At 37.1% G+C, this 20,730-nt stretch overlaps 1 protein-coding gene across 3 annotated transcripts in view; it reads right to left on the reverse strand.

The window, feature by feature from the left end:
- ARHGAP10 (Rho GTPase activating protein 10) overlaps nucleotides 1-20,730 on the reverse strand; it is a 151,060-nt gene that overhangs the window by 60,703 nt on the left and 69,627 nt on the right. For all 3 annotated transcript variants that reach the window (XM_075500940.1, XM_075500939.1, XM_075500938.1), the window contains 6 exons: nucleotides 19,515-19,609; nucleotides 15,521-15,602; nucleotides 14,328-14,370; nucleotides 12,989-13,054; nucleotides 6,468-6,542; nucleotides 1,208-1,295 (listed from right to left, as the gene is read on the reverse strand). In XM_075500940.1, the coding sequence (XP_075357055.1) occupies nucleotides 1,208-1,295; nucleotides 6,468-6,542; nucleotides 12,989-13,054; nucleotides 14,328-14,370; nucleotides 15,521-15,602; nucleotides 19,515-19,609 (449 nt within the window). The remainder of the gene's footprint in view (nucleotides 1-1,207; nucleotides 1,296-6,467; nucleotides 6,543-12,988; nucleotides 13,055-14,327; nucleotides 14,371-15,520; nucleotides 15,603-19,514; nucleotides 19,610-20,730) is intronic.

Here is a 20,730-nt window from a genome sequence, read left to right on the forward strand (position 1 = left end):
CTCCAGCACAAATGGAAAACTTGGTATTACCAGGAAAATAAGACTAAATACACCCATTCACTTTCCATGAGCTGAAGTGATGTCTCCAGTCTGTCATAAGGCACCTTTCCAAATTACACCACCGAGACTGTTTCTCAGATGAGGACTGTCCACATATACTATGCAATTAATTCTTCATTACTGTTTTTAAAATACAAGGAATCACAAGTCAATGCCTTACTGGAAAGAAATAAAGGTCCTAAAAGTTTGCTGAACAGTAGCCATCCACAAATCAAAATTCTAAAGCATTTCAAATGGAAAAATTGAAATTGAAAACCTTAGTCATCAATGAAAAATGTACTGAATAATGGAAATCAAGAGTTAAAACATCAGAGTTAGAACCTTCATTTATTAAGCTGACTTTACTGATGCTTATGAAATATTGGAGTAAACACTCAGATGGGAAATACTGTAGGCAGGAAATACTTCATCATGTGCACTTTTTTTTTCTTTCCTACTTTTTTTTTTTCTTTCCTACACTCCATAAGAGAGACTTTTATCTTGATAACAGTTCTTCAGCATTCTTTGATAGTCGCTGCAGTAATACTTTATTTAATAAAAAAAGCAGATTAAAAATACTGTACTTGTGTTACACTACAAGACACACACAAAAGTTCTACGTTCTATGTCCTTAGGCAATTTAGTAAAATATCTTGATCAGGAATTGGTCGAGCCATTTGAACAGAGAACACATCTAAAATTCTTGCTTTTAACACTCAAAATATTATTACTATTGCACCTAGAACATCAGAGCAAGGGCCAGAAGGAAAAGAAGAAAACATTAAAAATTTCATAACCTTTTCCCTTTTCATTCTATCACATTAAAACACAAAAAGGCAAACAACTTTTAACAATCTTAAGCTGACTTTCAGTAACGACTCTCAGCAAGTTTACTAACAATTCAGGTTTCTGACCCATCAGTGAAATGCTTACGTATCTAACACAAAAATGTTTTGGGGCTTGTCTCATATGAACACGGCTATTAGCGTTGCTAAATTATTTTGCTTCCCCCAAGACAAATTACAAACATGGTGTTTGCACAAGATGAACCTCTATGCCAAAATATAGGAAAAAGTAAGTAATGTAGCTTAACACACTGCATAGGAGAATTAGAATACAGAATTCATAGTCAAAAAAATAAATAAGTAAATGAGAGAGACAGGCTTACCGCAGATATTGCTTCATAGCACTAGTAATTGTCTTCACTTCCCAATCTACAGAGTTTTCCAAGTCAACTTCATTGCAGGTTTTTGCATCTAGAAAATAATCAGAAAGAGAAGAGGGACATGAAAAAAGGGAATTCTAAATCAGTATGCCCTACATGAACAGCAACACATTGAGTTTGATCATTATGTATTTGCTCACATGAACGTATAAGTAATATGTCCTTCTTACTATTAGTTAATACTAAGAAGACTTAATATCTAAACCTCTTTATAAATTCTATTTCCATATTTTGTTTTAAAAAGTATTTGCTGGTGATTTTTTACTTAATGAAGGATTAAAAATCACTTTATAATTAAAAGGATCTCTATAGAAATTGATATTTTCACACCTTTAATTAACCAGAAAGATGTACACAAACACAGAAAGATGTACAAAAACATTTTAGAAAAAGACCCACTAAGCGTAACTCATCTTTTCTTCTTTTCTTTCATTATTTAAAATGCAAGTACACTTAGAAATCTTTTAGAATTCTTTCCATAGTTTTGCTTGTAAACCGTTATTTTGGACTGCTGATGAAAATAGCCAACAAAGTGCAGTATGACCCTCCTTACTGTGTGAAAACCTTTAAGGGGTGCTTCAAAAGTAGAAAAAGGACTTTTCTCTATCAGTAAGTTTCCTCTACAAGATGGCCAGAATGCTTCCCTTATTTGATCAGTTTTAGGCAAAGAGAAAAAAATACTTGCTCGCTTGACCATTTGTCAGGTTCAGAAAACTCCTCCCATCTTTTACCAGGTTAGTGGGTAGAGTCTTATAACAAAGCAGATCACATCAAATGGTCATATGTCTGAACGACCCATCAGGTGAAAGATTTTTTGACAGAACATGGAAAACAGCACAGCACACTGGAATGTTTTGCAATCAAAAAACCCCTTTTCACCTCAAAACAGGAAGCAATAGCTAGTCGACACAAGATGACCACATGTATATGGCCAAACTAGCCCACAATGTATTTGGTCACTGCAGGTGCTTGAGCTGCTGTGATTGCTGCTGCTACACGTTTCAGTCAGTCACTACAGTAAACTACAGCAGTAGCTGACACAGATTACGTGTTGACCAGTTCATACAATTCAGAATTCATTTGTTACTTTGCTTGTCAGACAAACGACAGACACATTTAAAAAATCAAATTACGATCCTTGATTAAAGGTGCAGTCCTTTTACCGGGACTAAATAATTCTGTTCTAAAGGCTGTGCCAAGCAATTATTTCTGTAACTGAATATTTTACCTCATTGTATCAATTATTTAAATCTCATTTTAAAATACAAGTCAGATAACATTTTCTACCAAATTGTTACTAGCCAACCACCACCCAAAATACCCACGATTGTCTCAGGAAAAAGTTTCTCTTTTCCTCTTTTTAGCATGCTAGCTGTTTCTGTGTTCAAATTCTCTTTTTTGAAAAGAAAACCTTTCTACTGAATTAATGAAATAAAAACTGCCATCACATCAGAAACTAGTGAAATCTATGGGGATTTTGTTACTAAACCACTGTGTAATATCCAGTTTTTAAATAAGTGCTTCATAATCATCAACCTCCTTTATAGTCAAAGGATGCACTCAGTTACGTAAAATTTGTTGATGAATTTGGGGAGGGAAATAACAAGCGTCTGAATTCCAAAGCAAGCCTCTTAAAATAAAAAATAGAAGGTATTGCTGAAATATTTCGTTATCTCTTGGGGAAAAAAAAAAAGATAAAAAACCAACAAAATTTGGCCCTGCTACCTACCCCAAACAACCCCTGGTTTGATTGTAGAAGCCATCAAGACTTCAAGACCTTTTTTTCCACTTTTGTTTTGACAGTTGCCCTACATAGCTCTGTGCCCCACTACCCCATATATTTGACTGTTCCTGCTCCATTTTTCCCCTCTACTTCAAACACCCCAGGCCATTATATGAACTGGCACTTCAACCGGGATTTCATAAATTACCCTACTAGTTTTCATGCTACTTGTTCACATAGCAGCCACTGTGCATTGAATGGCAACTTTACGCGTATAAAAATAACCGTGCACATTTATGGAACAGCTTTTGACAGATCAGCTCTAAGTTTTATGCAAATCTTTCTGACAATAAGGGAGCTAGAGTTTATAAAAACAGTCCAGGTCACTACACTAGCTTAGGAGGAGACTCTCTCTGCTTTCATAGGCAATATGCCCACTGTAGGAGTGTATGCATACTGTCATTTACTGTATATAAAATAATAAGGAATTCAGGGTAATTGTTTTGAAAGCTGCTGGGTTTGAAAAGGCAGAGGTACCTGAAAGTTTTCTTCTACAACATGTAATGTCTGGCATTTTTCACGCCAGGCAGTATCAGAAATCAAAACTGAACTCATCAGTAGAAACTCCAAGTCCTTAGCAGTCATTTCACCACGAGCAAGGGTCTGTACGAAAGCTGACCTATGTAGTAGTTTGTATGAAATCTACATAGGCAGCTTGCATGAAATGAGCCACATCAGATCTGTAACGTAGATCATAGATTAAACCGGAATTGGTCCCTGACGCATTTCAAGAACTGAGCCTCCTGACTGCTGACAATCCACTCTGAATTGCTTATAACAGATTCCCATAACATTGGAAGTCCTAACTCTGTACCCCTATTTACAATGGGATATCAGATTAATTTAACATTTTCCCTTGAAATGTAATGAATGTTTTCCTTACCACATGCCTCACTTAAATTTAGACAAGATTATTGCTGCAAAACAGATCACCATAGCACAATGGTAGTTACAAGTAACTTCAAGGACCAACTTAATTGCAAAATTACCTTTTTTTTTTTTTTTTTTTTAAGTAGAATTGTATATTTCATTGCTGAGCCTCATTTTACAGAAGACTTAGCTTCATTAGATTTTTACATTAAAGATGAAAATCTATGCATTCATAGTATTAGAAAAGCATATATTGGTCTTCTCATACTCTCTTGACTCTCAATGTACTTTCCCAAATTTTATAGAAAATATTCTGAAAAAGAGACAAAACTACACGCTATTATGTCCCTGGTTACCATTTGGAAGACTTTTTTTGCACTTTGGGCCTTTCAGACTGTGAGCCTTATGGTCAATGATAAGTAGCTTAAAATACTTTGAAATCTTATCAAACATTTTAAAATACAGAAAGTTATTATGAGGTTTTTATGATTCTGGAAAGATCTTTCATATAAAAGGGTATCTAAGAGTATACCCAGAGACAAAGGATTAAAGATTAATCAGTCATTTTAAATTCTCTGTACCACTGTATATCAAAAAGAAACCCTCTTTATTCTTCTCTGAGGACAGACAGATAAAGAGCACAGATAGGATCGCTTTCAACAAATCATCAGAAAAAGAGCACCTGCTTGCACCCTAACTTTTTTCTGTTCAGTATTTTGCCTCATCTTGATACCACTGTATTCTTCCTACTTCAAATAAATATATGAATCTTGGGAATGACAAAAAATGTTTCTAATTTTAAAAAATAACTAAAAGCAGATGCTGGAATCCCCAGTAAACTCTTCCAGCTGCTACTGAACCACTGGCAACCTGAGTCTATTTAATTTGGATACCACTAATGGCAAAGAGGAAAATTTGCCTGCCAGACCTGCACGCCCAAGCTAAGCCAGTAAGTGCAAAACTAAAAAACATCTTATGATATCAAATGCATTTAATTGAGAATGAGTGATAACACATCATTCTTCCTATAGTCAATGGCTAAAGATGGTTATTGTTTATTGAGGCTAACTCCAACACAGATAAACAACCATGAGAATCTGTTACAGATCAGTCATTTTTATTAATCCCAGTTCGTATTTCCAAAAAGAGTCTTTTGCTACAATACTTTAAAGATACAGACAGGTTTATGTGCACTAATGGAGAACTTCAGGGTGCTGTTAATATTGATTAAAGTAAGATATCATAAATTAATATTTAGCAAGGTCATTATGACAGATTGATATGACATGCAGGTCCTCAAGCCTGATGTCTTATCATTTCTGAAGAGACAGCCTGTTTGAAAAAATAAAGGAAGGAAAAGAAAAAGTCTTACAGGTGGCACTGAACTGACAGCAGCATATAATATAAAAGCGCTTTGTCATTCACATAATGTCTGGGGTAATGAAATGAATTCACTTTCTGGCTTCCTCCAGTTTGCAGTGCCAAAGAACACTGTGTTATCAGCACAGATGGAGCATGCATGGTTCTGGAGAAGAGCCTGGTGCAAACTGCAAACAAGCTTCTTTGCATACCAATGAATCCCTGAGAATCAGACCTTTGCTGTCAAGTGACAGGTTTGGAAGCTCTATAAAAATGAACTAATCCCAGTGGTCTTGTCTGACTGCATGTACTGTCAGTGCCTCAGGACAAGAAATTGGGAAACACGACACATCTTGCAGTCATGGCTACTATTTTGGTGAGAGGTATCGGGCAGACAAGGGATTTCATCCAGGTGCCAATACTACTTCCCCCCCCCCCCCCAGGGACAGCAGAGTGGCAAGAGAACTACAGTCACTGGGATTAAAGATGCATCAAAATTTCCAGAAAGAAAAGTGGGAAAAAAGTTTCTGAGAATAATTTTATGAATCAAAAAATCTTAAAAGCTACACATGGCTAACTAGGTATAAGAGAGTCTAAGATGTTACCCACATATAAAAGCTATACTACTAAGTTTATAAAAACAAATCCTTTCTCCATCTGTCCCCCGCCTTGGCACATAGTTATTATTAATACATATATCATATTCCTCCTCTTAAACCAGAGAGCTCTTTGCCAGTGGGCTTAAACTAAATGTCTTATTTTGCACAGTGATTAACTAAAGACACACATGGGCGTGTACACCTGTACGTCTTAGACAAGGGAGAAGAAGGGTGGAAACTTCAAACAATGAAGCAATAAGCTTCAAACCTTCTTGAATTTGGTATTTTGAATTTTCTGATCAGACCTTTCTACTTAGGCTGCTTTAATCCCACTTAAATCAACCTTGCACAAAGCCCATTATTTGCTCCTACATGTCCCATAGCAGTTCTCTTAGTTTATTCCTACCAACTAATCTTGGTCTTGCTAAACCAGTGGAACTTACAATGATATGAGAATTATTTACACGGACTAAAGCAAACTAGATTTGGCCCATATAAAGAACAACTACAGGCAGATGCTTTTAAAACTAAATATTGACAGTCAAACAACATGAAAAAATATTGAAAAAATGATTGTAAAATAGAGGCATACCCATCAACAAACTCAGAAGTCTCTGGACCTTTGAACTCACCCCCACAACTCTGTACAATCCTTGGTCATTTATACCTATTATGCAAAAGGAGAAAAAAAAAAAAAAGGGCAGAAGATCAGCCACAGTCAAATTTAGCATTAAAACTTTTCCCCTGACAACAAGTTCTCCTCACAGACAGACAGACTACATAGTATTAACACAGTCATGAGAACAACATTATAAATAAAGTATTGCAAGAATTCTTTTGTTCTTCTGTGTTTTTAAGATAAGTTCATGTTATGTTTTGATAAAGGCTTCATGTACCTTAACTCCACTTCAGAAACTGGGAGTAAAAGCAAACAGGGACAAACCTTTGCTTGGGGGGGGGGAATAAATAAATAAAAAAATCACTGGCTGTTTTCAGATCTTTTAAATGACGTTTTGGATACATCAGCATCCACATTCTAATAACGCAAGAACTGAACCAACAAATGCTAAATCAAGGTTTCTTTAATAAATGTAATTTTGCCTTTTTCCAAATATGTGGCTGACAAAAAGAGTTTGGATAAAATAAAGAAAAACTTGAGCCTATTCCCAGTCCTCAAAACCAATGCTTTTTCAAGTTTGTAAATGCTTTTCATTTAAGATACGAGGCCGCATTCCAACCCACTGTGGTCCACATACTAGTTAGGTCCAGAGGCACCACCACAGGTTACTTGAAATCGGTACTTCTGGTTTTGCTTGGGATGAATCGAGTAGCCATAACTGGCATAATATTTGCAGTCCCGTACTCTCATTTCCCGTGGACACCGGACCACTTTCCTGTCATTCCTCTGTGCCCCTCCATCCTCTCACACACATTCACTTCCCTACCCCCTTTTCTTCCCCTGCTTTTGCCTTCCTTTACCACACCCAGGTTTATATTCATAGTTTTACTTCCCTGGGGATGAACTGAAGGAAAACGGAAGGGAGAGAAGGGGCAGGGAAGGAAAAGGGCAAAACAAGGTATGTCTTTGTCTGCTGCATTGTTTCAGAGCCCATATAGCGGGAGGTAAAATATTACCTGAAGCTGACACAGATGTTTGAGAGGCCACATAATAAGCAGCCATCTACAAACACCACCATACTCTACCTCTATATTCACATTGGCCTGGAAGAGTAGAAATGCCACAGAATACCTGTGTTTCTACTCCAAGGAAATCTTTTCAAATAACAGATTATGTGGTATTCTTACTCAAAATATCCTTCAACAAAGGAAGACTTGTGGAGAATTCCCAGTTTCAATACCAAACCGTTCCAACCCAGAGAAGGAAAATTAAAACCAGTCATATGAGAAAAAGTTTCTTCCTAAATAAATATTAGATGAAGTATGTAAAAATCATTAGCCTTTTAATGAATTACTGTCAGACACGACCATAATACACAGCAATAATTCTCAATGCGGTGGAGAGAACTTCGCATTTTCTACCCCCTCCTCCTCCTGCCTAGCCTTGCTACATCTTTTCCTTCTTCTCTCACCCCCTCCTCTTCCTCACACAGTCTGCAGCCTCCTCAGGCATCCCAGACCTTTGCGAGCCTGCTGAGCTCCTCCCTGTTAGCACTGCTCCATCCTGTGTCCCAGCAGGGAGCTGACGGGCGACAGCAGCAGCTGCTACTTCTCTCGGTTGCTCGACCTGGGCAAAACGGGCCCTTTTCTTTCCCCGGGATGCACACGCCACTGTAACGATGCTGAGTCTTGAGCCAGATGCCACGTCCAGAGCTGGCTCAAATTAACAGAATAAGCCAGATCTCCAGTATTTCATCTGTGGTCATCAAAAACCACAACTCTAGAGTATGCTCACAGTCTAGCTGCACACAGAAGAACCGCAAGAAAGAGCTATGCGGGCACAATACTGTTCTTCTCAAAATATGAGGTTATCAACCCAACCAGGTAAGTTTTCCCATGATGCCCAGAACAACAGCGTGATAGCATGCTATACACCACTTCAAGACTGCCAACACTAAGAAAAAAAAAAAAAATAGGCACAGTCCTTGATTCACTCCAAACAAGGATGCACTAGGAATCTGTTGTGAGAGCAGCAATTATTTTTTACTTCAAATTTCTCAGAGGTGTCCAGGAAAATTCTGGTACAAAAGTAACACCAAGCTTTTTAATGCTCTGCCAAAATGCATCACACTTTTTTTATACAATGACCTCCACGACTTTCAGTACCAGAGAACAAACCTTCTGCATTGTATGCAAGAAGCTTAGAAGCTGAAGAAATACTATCACAGTCAAATACAGCTCAGCTTTTGCTTATCTCAGAAGTTGTTTCGTGACTTCCTGTGCTTCTAACATTAAAACTAGGGGGAACCAAACCATGCTGACCCTAAACATACATTTACGGGCTTAAAAATAATTAAGGTCAAACCGCAGAAACTACTGCTCGATAGTAAAACAGACATGATATGCAAAAGTCTCTGAAATTATGGTAGTATTGAAACTAAGGCAATCCTCCAGCAATAATCATGAGTCTGTGATAGTAATTATCAGATAATTGATCAGTTTCAAATTCATCAACCTGGAAGAAGCGCAGCTAATTGCTAGCAGACAGCAAGAAGCGCAGAGAGGAATTAATAGTTCAACATAGTTTTAAATTATACCTTTAAAGATACCTTTAAATTATGTTTTATTTAAAATATACAAACCTGGTTTGAAACAGTACTATTTCTGATTTAATCTGCACATTTCACATCTTCAGCACATCCAAGACTGATAATACTTGGCATTTACAGAACACAATTGACAAGATGACTCATTGCAAGGAATAGCTTACCACTGACTAAAACGTTGAAGGGTTCAGACGCTGTGTCTGCCGGCTCAACCAGTCACTATTGGCAACTTTGAGCAGTAAAGCCCCGCAGCATAATTTCCTTCATATTTACATTATCTCAAGCTGTTTGGCTGTCTGATACTGGAATTTGGCACAGGTACACAATTTGTGAAACATGCTTAGAAAAATAAGGTGTTGTAAGTAAAATAGTAATTTATACTACTGTAAGCAAGGTATGTAGGCAAGTTTACTTTGTGGCTGGCATTGTACACGTGGCTGACACAGACCAGTAATATAGCTGCAAATATAACTTTTTATATCAAACTCCATAGTACAGAAACAGCCATACAAGTGACACTGTAAATTCAAGGTAATGCCAGATTTTTTTTTTGTTACGTGAAAAGGTTTTCTACTTCCTCCTCACCATCTTCTTTCTTTCTCATGAGCAGACAGGCTGGACAAACAGCTCAATGCTGCCATCTCTCTCTGCAGCTCAGATTAGCAGCTCCGGTAGTTCTAAAACCAAGACAAACACCGCTCTGGCAAACACTTACCTACCACATCCTCACAGAAGGTACAACCAACTACTTGCACACAAAAACATGCACAGAGTCTTTACTACCGGAGCAAACAGCTCTCTGATGTTTCTATAAACTTCTACCCCGTTGTATTATTCTCAGTACTGAATTATAAATAAAATACTCCAAACAGAATCCCAAAGTGTTCTCCCGGAGACAAAACACGGGTGCCCATCCAGCCAGCATCATGCTCAGTACGTGAGAGACAGGCTGCATATCTCGATGCCTCAGCGTCTCCTACCAGGTAGAGCACAGCCAATGTCTCGTAAGGCAATGCTAAATCAGAAGCTTACATGCATTTTAACCAAGACACTGCCTTTGATTCTTCTATTCATTCAGAGCAAATAACTTCCTTCTTGGCTTTATAAAAGGGAACGTAACTGAGAAAAAATTATCCAGCCATTGACAAGTTTATGTTCAATATCTCTGTTATGCTCTTCTCTCTCCGAATACCAGACTTTTTCTGCTATGACATGACAAGACTATTCTCAGTTTCCACCCACACTAGACTGTCCTCTCTTTCCACCCACGCCAACCTCACACCCATTATGATTAAAAGAGATAAAAACATGGCACACAAGCACAGTCTCTGAAGAGGCATCTGTCCTGTTTTCTTCTGCTGAACATAACTTGCCTTTGATGTGTTATCATTAAAGTAAAATAATCAAGTAAAAATTGTTTTAAGAACAAGTATAGGTATAAAATCTGCAGCCTGAAAGATGTATTTTCTTCATCATACAACTATTTGGCCAAACCCTTCTGAGGCAAACAACTGCATGGTTTCCTGGCCCTCCATTTGTTTCGCTCAGCAGACATCAGCAGAAAGTCCTGCAGGTTCTGCAAAAAACAGAAACTGATCCTTTAGGAATGCTTCAGTTATGTCTCATGGATGAAGTCAGGATTTTGTTTGTTAGGCTTTTTTTTTTGTTTTTTTTAAATGCAGTTGATGTTAAGTTCAGTGTTGATAAACAGAAAATCATCACCAACTGCTTGAAATGCAATGGATGAATCAAGTTCATTGAAACAGAGCTAGGTGGATTGCCGAGTTCCTGGTAGGTAGTACCTCACCTAAACCCATTCTTGAATCCCTGGGAAAAGAAATATTTATTAAATACTCATTTTTTTAATTTCCCTTAAGTACTCCCCAAAACAAAATTAATAGAAAAAAGTCATTTTCATTGGTAGTAATTACCACAAAGCACTCTATTGTAGACTGGTAGGTCTTACAAAGGCTGTGTACAAGGGATAGTGAAGCTGCAAGGTCTCCAATGACAGGAAATACTGCAGCTAACTTTGGTAACTTTAATTCTCTTCCAAGTATGCTTCAGGGCAGATCCCACTATGGGGACACATGCTTCTAATCTATGGAAGCTTATCATCTGTTTTGAACAACAATATTAGGTGGGGTTACACATATATTTTGCACCTTCTTACATATACCTAAATCAAGGCATAAAGAACAGAGCGGACTTGAACCACCACTCAAAGGTGGTTCAAAAGGTATCAAAGAAAGAAAAAAAAAAAAAAGACTACTTGAAGAAAATTATTTGAATGCACCTATAGATAATAAACCAAAATATAGCGTACTCCACACTGCTTACAGTAAGCATGATTCATAAGGTATTGGAAGGTAACCAGCCACTGTGCTGTAGACCTTTCATTACATGACCAGCCTTTCATTACATGACCACATGCTACCCTTTTCATAAAATCTGCCTCATCCAGTGCAAAGAGAAGATCCATTCTATATCAAAGCAGGTTTTTGCAGTGAAGGCAACTTATCTGTAGGATGCGAGCTTTATCTGCATTGTTTCCCAGCTGAAATATTCAGATTGTAAATGCCAGTAACTGAAATTTTTAAAGTGATGAGACAGACAAACCTTATTTGAAAAATATTCAAAAGAACAGAATGAACAAAAATAATACCAGATAGAATATGGTCTAATCTGAAATACAAAAAAGTCTGATACAAATCTGATACAAAAGAGTCCAAAAGAAAAAGGATTTTAGATACTTCTTGCTGTTTAAATGCTAAATTCTCAATATCACAAAGGCTGTTTGGTCTTACTAATAATATTGTATAGTAAGTACATACATGGAAGACACTGCTTTTAAACAAGACCCTGCATTGACAGGAAGTGTGACCGACCCATTCTTCTGTTCAGCTATCTTATTTAAGCTGGACTACGATACAAAGAAAGGTATAAATGTTCTGCCCTGTGCAATGCTAAATCTCTAGGAAAAAAAGATACAATTGCTGAAAAATTGTAAATTTCCCCTTTGGGAGGGGAAGGAAGGTCAACAATTTAGGAGAAAAACAAAATTCACATAGCAAAATTTCAACATCTCTTTTAACAAACTAAGAAATACACCATAACCCAATTACCTTTTTTCACTTCTTCACCTCTTTTTTTAAAGAAGCACACATTACCATATACAATGCAGTGAGCCTCAGAGTGGCTGGTCACCTCACATTTCAGCATGTCCATAACAGGATTATTGTCTCCTCGCACGGCAGCAATATTATCCAGTGCCCAAGTTACACAGAGTGTGTGACACGGAGAGTCTCCACAATCATAATCCCAACTACCTCTTGAATACTTTCTCTTCTGTCTCCAATTCTGGAGGTACAGCAATGAGCATATGCAACAGTAAGCCTGACAGCATCCTTGTCTCTGGTGTGAGACTACCTCCACCAGAAGTACTTCAGTACTTTTTGTTATTCACTTGCCTGCTCAGCTCCTGTCCTTCTGTCTTAAGTGACTAAACAGAAAACCTCCATTCAAAGTCCACAAGTAGAATACTAAAATTAGTCTGTTCCAACAGCAAAGCAAAAGTACAGGAATTGCCTACAAGACACAGGGTTTTTTTTCTCTGCTGTTGCACACTAACATTGGCTTCCTTTGTCAAGAGAGGTGCTATTACCCCCTTCTGAGCACTTCTTGAAAAGACATTTCTTGTGGGAAAGCCATATATATAAGGCTGGGACTGGACAGAAGGAAGCTCCTGCCCTGGTCAGTGTAATTGGTGTAATATCTACCATGTTAAGTCTTTCCCAGAGACCTACAGGAGACTAGATCACACAGGCCTTCTTGGAAGAGCAGACCAGCTGCTCCACCTCCTCCACAAACAGATTGGGTTGATCATTACCTCGTGTTTCAACAGCACTGATGCACTTTTTGATGACAGTGAACCCTATCTTATCCAATTGTGCACCTACAAGGGAAAAAAAGTTAGAAAAGTTTTAAAGCACCATTACAATTATGTCTTTCACTGAAAAATAAGGCTAGACTTAATCACATAGCTAGTACTTCTGAGGCAAACCTGTAGATATTCTGGAATGGGAATACTTCATCACTTTTCTATAGAATTCCCCTTTTCTCCTTCACAACCCTGCTTAGCCCAAGTCAAGTCTCATTCTGGTGGTAGTGGCTTCACTGAATCTGTTCACAGCAGCAGCCTTTGAAGAATGGGATCTCTGATTAGGTACATATGTTGGCAGATGCAAAATGGAATTTAACGGTACTTACTGCAACATCGACAACATCTGAGAGAGCTAACCAAATGGGACAAGGAAGTACTTATGATGAAAAAACATAATCATCAACAGCAGGGCTTTCACTGAGTCCTACCCTAAGCCAAAGAAATTCCCACACTAAAGATACGGGACACATATATCATTTCACAGCAGTTAATGAGCTGACTACATAAAAGCAGATGCATTAACAGGACAACAGCTGAGATCCAGCATTCCTTTGTTGTTCCTATCTTATTCTTTTTCTTCACATCAAAACTTCATTTAAAAGCTTATATTGCAAAACTGCCCTTCCAAACATCTGGCCTCCTTGCTCCTGGGGACCTGGGTCTTGCACCACAAAAATAAAAATCTGTGGAAAAACTTCTATTAATAACAACAGGATCCAGCTTTAACCAACAATTTAATTAAAAAACAGGCAAGCATAAATTGCCTGATAATGCAAGAAGGATAACTGTTTTCACCCATATACTTTGCTAACAGAAGAAAGCTAATGTCATTTAAAGAAAGCCATCTCTTCCACTTCCATATTATGGTTTACATTTTAAATAAAGCATTCAGGTTTTTTGCTGACCTTTATGTTCAGCTGTGATTGCTTTTAAAATCATACTTATGCATTCTAACAGATGTGTACACACAGTCTGGATTAAGAAATTGTGATGCATTTACATATAAATTAACCCTTTTTTGAGTCAATTTCAAGCATGAAGTAAATTTGCAAAAACAATCAGACTGTTTCTCTAGCTTATGTCCAGTCCTACAATTCTTATGTATGTATCAAACTGCATTACTGTGAAAACCCATTAATTACAAAATCCACAAAGTATATTCAGAACTCTAGATAAAAAATAAAATATTTAATTACATTGGATCCACAGGAAAAAAAATTTACCTTTACCTTTCTTAATTGTAAAATTAACAAAAATCAGCTTCAATAGTAATTCAAATACTTACTTCCCTCTTGTTTTGCATTTGCTCTATTCAAATTGATGAACAGCTAACACAAAAAGAGTAAAAAGACATAAATTATTTTAAAGAATTTTATGAAACCAGAAATGAGACACCGCCAATCTTAATGCCCACTAAGCACAAATACAGCCATTTACAGCTAGAACATATCACCTCTAACTACAACAGCTCTAACAGCAGAACCAGAGGTCCGTGCCCCCTCAGAAAGTAGATAATTGCACTTTTTAAGGAGTGAAATTTTTAAAAAATTCTCAACAAATACAATTCCTTGGGGAGCAGAAGAATGTTAGTTATAGTCACTGAAATTAACTGTGATTTACATGCTCCATGTTCCTATGTCTCTCTGCAGGTTTATTTCCCACAGTTCAAGTTCACTCAGATCATTGTGAACTGCTTTGGTGAATCCTGGGAGTTATGTCCCAGCTCACCATTCCCAGAAGCCGTAAGCTTACTGCGGAGTCCAGCTCAGACAACATGTGATGGCAATAAACACCTCTGCAGATGAAACAAGATTTTTAGAACAATGATGTCAATAAAACCTACTGCTAAAATGCCCAGTACCGCACTACTGAGGACAGACACATGATTGTGTCATTGACTAGAAAACCCCATTATTTTTGGCCCACAAGACCAATATAATATTTATGATTGTAAGAATAATCTGCAGTGTGTTTCAATTCTGCAGTTCAGACCCATTTCCTGATGTGAACCAGAAATTAAGCAAATTCAAGTACAACCTCAGTCCCATTGACAACGATTTTTTTGATCTAGTTTTAAAAAAACAATAATAATAATACCATAAAACTAACTCACACAAGTCTTGCCACTGGAATGCAGTATGTCAGCATAAGGCTAAGTGGACATGCTTATACTAGACATTTTCTAGAATACCAATATCATCATTGTGATGGGATACCATTTATAAAAATTGATGCTGTCACTACAATGAAAAATATCTCACATCAGCATTAGTAGTTACCTATGCTGAGCTTTACCGAGTTACTCATCTCTCCTGAATTTTATTTCATTTTTATTCTTTCCTCATTGAATCTATCATTTTGCAAACTACATAATCCCAGTTTATTAAAGTATAAATGGGATCAGGAAGCAAGGGGTGAGAGAACTTCTCCATTACACTACAAATGAATATAAAAAAAAAAAAAAAAAATTACTCTTACAGCTTCCTTTCCATCCAAGGCTTCCATCCACAGCTTCCTGTCTTCCTCAGAAAATGCCTGCATGGTCACAGGAACTCCAGGCCTGCAAATGTACCAACCACACAGAGTAACTGCATTCACCAGCAACTAAAAAAGTCTTGTAAAATTCTATTTCCAACTACAAGCAAAAGCCCATTGTCCTAAAAGTCAGGGTTGGTCTTCTTGCTTAACTACTGAATACTGCCCATCTTTAAAATAGAAGGTATAGAACCAATACACACAGTAGGAAATAGGGAGGATAGGGAGGAAAAAGGAAAGTGAATGTAATCTGCAAACTATTTATTTGAAATAGCTCATTGTTCATAGCTTGCTGATTCCAACACTTGCTGGGAGTTACTGAGTTTTCTAAATTCTAAATAAACTTGCTCTCGCGTTGCTGCGCTGTTACATAAAAAATGGCTTTTCTCAACTTATTTGATGTGTAGTCTTCAGCTTTAGAGCAGTGACAATGATCATAGTTTTCCAGTAGATATCTTATAAAAAATAAACAAGTCTTAATGCAGTATCTCATTACAAAACTCCACTACTATAACTTTTCTAAAAAACAAAGATGGACAAGTGTAGGACGTAGGGATTAGTAAACAGATTAACATAAATCTACTTTTGTGTTTATATAATAGGAAACTAAAAAGAGTAATTGTGTGGTTCTGCACAGTGTACAAAGCAAGGAGAGTTAAAAACAGAACAGGTTATTTGGGTAATTATTTTTCTGCCAATTAAAAAAAAATCATTATATTCAGCCTGCCAATACTTTTGGCAGATTTGTATATCCCATTATATAGAGATGGATAGAAATGGAGAACTAATTCATAACATTCTCTATCTCTCTCATATTAAATCTATCTTCAAGTAGCAAAATAGCTGTAGGGCAAAACGTTATTTAAAACAACAGCACAGAAAACCAGCACAAATCCCACTTTTACTTAAAACTGTAACAGTCTAAACACCATATTTTTACAACTAGAGACATTTCTAGTTCGTTTTCACCTTGCCATAAATTTTAGCAAGCCACACAATTTAATTGCAGCACCAAACTCTATAGGTACAAATACCTCCTGCTCAAAATCCCTTTTCAGACAACATGTGAGGACAAGGCATGCACACACCCTCTAGCAAACCAGTCTAAACTCAGGAGACCCAACTATAACTTTGGAAAATGGCAGCAATCAAGCAAGTCATTCTCTTTTGATTAGTTAAAGCGAGAAGACTATTAAGCCATAAAAATGGAATCTCTTACTATTTTCAGTGATAAACATTGAGCTCTTAGAGTGGGTGAGGGAAGCCTTGCCTTAATTTCTGCAAAGAATAACCTTTATGACTAAAACAATATTGGTATTAGTAATAACAGTAAGCAAAGCAGCTTCTCAAGCCATACCAGCTTTTTCAAATGCAAACTGGTCTGCTAGTAGCACTGAGCTGCAACTATCATAAACATGCAGACTTAATCACTCGGTAGAAAAAAATACCCTAAGAAATTAGCTAAATTGACTAAAAACACCAACATGCTGATTTGGTTTTTTCTTGTCTACTTTCTTTTACTAGTTAAAACTAAAACCAAACAAGTTACTTTTATGCAGGGCAAACTTTCCTTCTTTTCACTAAAATTATAAAGGTCAAGGTATCAAAGAGTATCACCTAGAGGCAATACATCAAACTCAGTATAGGCTGCATGAAACATTATTTATTTGTCTTCAAATTAAAGTCAAAAGAGACAAAGCCTTTTCTCCTCCTTGTCCTGTATTTGTAAAATTAAAATCTAAGTACTATTTCAGAAGGATAATGCTCTTATTAATAGAAAGTCTTTTTCCTACCCCAAAAGACCTCTGCTCTCTCCTTAAGATTTAAATTTCTCTACATTTACCACTAGTCACCTCCAACTAAACATGATGGAGTAGTAGAAACAGAAAAAACATCACTTTCCAGAGATTTAGCCAGGATCCTAGCACCTTCAGAGCTTATAGTCATAAGTATCAGAATTTAAAGAAAAAGAATCATCTCTGCTTTTTTTTTTTTTCTTTTTTTTTTAAGAAAAATGCATAAATATTCAGCTAGCTCCAAACTATGCTCAAGTCACGCACAAGGCTGAACGTTTGCTACTGAAAAGTCCTTCCCGAAATTTTACAATCTTGCCTCCTTCCACAGCACAGGAACAAAGAAAACCCCATGGCCAGCCGTCAATCTGTATGTTATTTTTTAACTTGGACGAGCCAAGGGATAAGTGTGCCCTGAACTGATACCAAGGAAACAAGCTAATGGCCTGCAGCACAGAACTAATCTCCATGGGAACATCTCAGTACTACACACATATATTATTAAAAGAAAAATGTCTGATATCAAGGTCACAGTGGACCAGTTGTGTCTATTATATCTGGACAGAAAGATGGATTAGATTTTTCCCACTTTTACCAGAGAAGAGAATGAAAAAATGTTTTGCAGGATCAAGGAAACACTGCTCTCCATCCATCTCTGTTCAAACTCCAGATACCCTATTGAGCAGAGATGACACACAGAGGGGGGTAGACTGACATTTCTCACAGTACTTTTTTAGCAACTTTATCAGACTCGGTTTGAAATCTGTTTTTCATACTGACCAATACACTGACCCAAGAGGAGCTGATGTCAAGACTTTAAATCTTTACTCCCTTTCCTACTGTTGGGAGACAGTGTTAGAATAGTTAAGCCACATCCTCCTCCTCAAATCAAAAATGCAAGTTCAAACCATGCTGTAGACTTGTGACAAATGCCACCTGAGCTGTAAATGAGCATCTTGTCATCTGCCACGTGAACTGGAAGTTTTCAGATGCAGCGGTAGTTTCGCATTCTTGTGGTAAGACAGGAATGTTGTAACCCAGCGCTTGTTACAGAAACAGGCATGCCTCAGGCAGGCAGCCTGACTGGCCACGCAAGCTAGGCATAGCCTCTGACCGCGACTGCGCACATGCGTACGATCCTTATCACAGACATATTTGCAGACCACTGGCAATCATAGGACAGAGGGGCCTGACAGCATTGGCCACACTGCGTTTAAAGTGAATGAATTTGATGAGAAAAAACCCAAAAACCTATAAAGCTTGAAGACCTACTACATAAATTAGAATGTAATTGGTATAAGTAGGGACCAAATGTATTAGTTAAAAACAGCTCAGAAGGGGTGAATGCAAAAACTCAGCAACAGTCCACTAATTTATATCTAGCATTTAATGCTAGATAGGATCCTGTTCTGCACAGATACAATCTGCACCAAAAGAACGTTGCATTACCACAGCCATATTTATTTGCAGTACCCTATTTAGTTGGATTCTCTCACCTTCATAAATGAAGAAAGACTACAATGCTGACAAAAAGCAATATTTATCATATTTTAAGATCCTTTTAGCGAAATAAATAAGCAATTCTTCTCTTTTGAAACAAAGCAACAAAATGGTGGTGTTTCAAAAAGGCAGTGGCAACAATGTTCAAGATGCACTGGATGATTACACCAGCCACAAAAAGCCTCAAAATCCCAATGATTTTATTTTCAATCTGAGAATCCAGCATAAACCCTCAGCAACATGTCATTTTGGAAAGCAGGCTTGTGATACAATATGGTAATGACTGTATGAATTATTACTGTGATCATAGTCTTTCACTATAGCCATATGTACTTCAATTTAAGCCACGCTTCTTCACTACGGTAACAGCAATTCATAATAGTTTCTCTAACTTTTTCTGTGCTTTTCTTTTATGTGAGCTCAGACAATGTACATTTCAGTTTAGATCCTCCCTGCTTCTGCTACACACAGCTGAGTTAAAATCCAGTGAGCCATGGCAGTGCTTGCCTGCTCCTCCAGCGACTATTTCCCATTGGCAGTCTGAACAAGCATAGAAAAAAGAAGAAGAAAACACAACAGTAATATTACAGTAATGTTAACTACTACTTAGAAAGAGTCCTTTCTCGTGTGTTTCAGGAGCTTACCTGTCTGAAGCTTCTAAGTCAAAACAGAATCGCCTGTCTATAGTATCTATATTTCTTTTGGTACAATACGTAAGGACAAAGAGTTCCTCATCACCCTGTGAAAAGAAAGTTTTTATATGCTTGACACAGTAATTGAAAGCTTCAGTAAGCCAGCTATACAAACCAAGTAAGGTAAATTTACATTAAAATAATGGCAAAAGCTATACTGAAAATTGACACTTGCAAAAGAATTCGCTCATGGTTGCCGTTCAGGTCTCTGCACAATAGCACATACATTCCATGGTCATTTATGGGACATAAATGCAAAAATATTGAGCAGCATGACACAGTACCACAATAATTTAAACTAACGAAAATCTTTTGCTATAAAGATTTTGCACATGTTGCAATATAAGCACACAACGGGAGTAAGAGACTTCTCCCGTTTTATGTCAGAGACAGCAATTTCCGTAGTAAAGGCTATTGCTGCAGCAACTAGAACAAAGTAAATGTTCTTTACTATCTGTAATCTCTTACAGAACCAGTCCTTTCTTCAAGAGCAACCAACACTAGGATCATATTTTACCTTTAAGTATTCAGAAATCAAATAAGCTTATCTGTGAATGCTGCATGAGTTGTACCAGATTAACTGTATATTTTAATTATTTCTTGTCTTATTCAACATCTCCAGACACAGGAGATTGTCACTGAAGGAGTAATTGCATTGTGGGTTTCAAAATGGGAGATCTTTTAATACAACAAAAATGGCTTCATAAGTGTTTTAGAATGCCGAATGCTTACACACATACTCTATTAACTAAAATGGCTTATTACAATTAGAGTAAATCAGGATAAAAAATTCATAGAAGTACTGAAATGATTAAGGAAGCCAAATGCCACTAATTTTCAGTATGGCAGGTTTTCCACAGCTTTTGAAAGATTCTTCCAAATTCAATATATTTGTAAATATACACAGCCCTCAAAATGATGAAAGTCATCTCCCCTCTGCTCAAACTAATGGGATATAATCGCCTGATAAAATTCCAACAACGTTATTTTCTAACCAAATTTGAAGATAGGGCAGGGTGCTGCATTTACAGGAATATCGACTCAAGCATTATTTTCCAGCTTCAGATATCCTTTTTCCTCGCAACAAAATGCATTTCACCCATATTAATGCATTCATTAATGCGTCATCTCTGAAGGTGCTGGGTGCCCTCAATTCCCAACTATTTCA

The sequence above is a fragment of the Mycteria americana genome, chromosome 4, assembly GCF_035582795.1.
Source record: "Mycteria americana isolate JAX WOST 10 ecotype Jacksonville Zoo and Gardens chromosome 4, USCA_MyAme_1.0, whole genome shotgun sequence".
In the NCBI taxonomy this organism is placed as follows: domain Eukaryota; kingdom Metazoa; phylum Chordata; class Aves; order Ciconiiformes; family Ciconiidae; genus Mycteria; species Mycteria americana.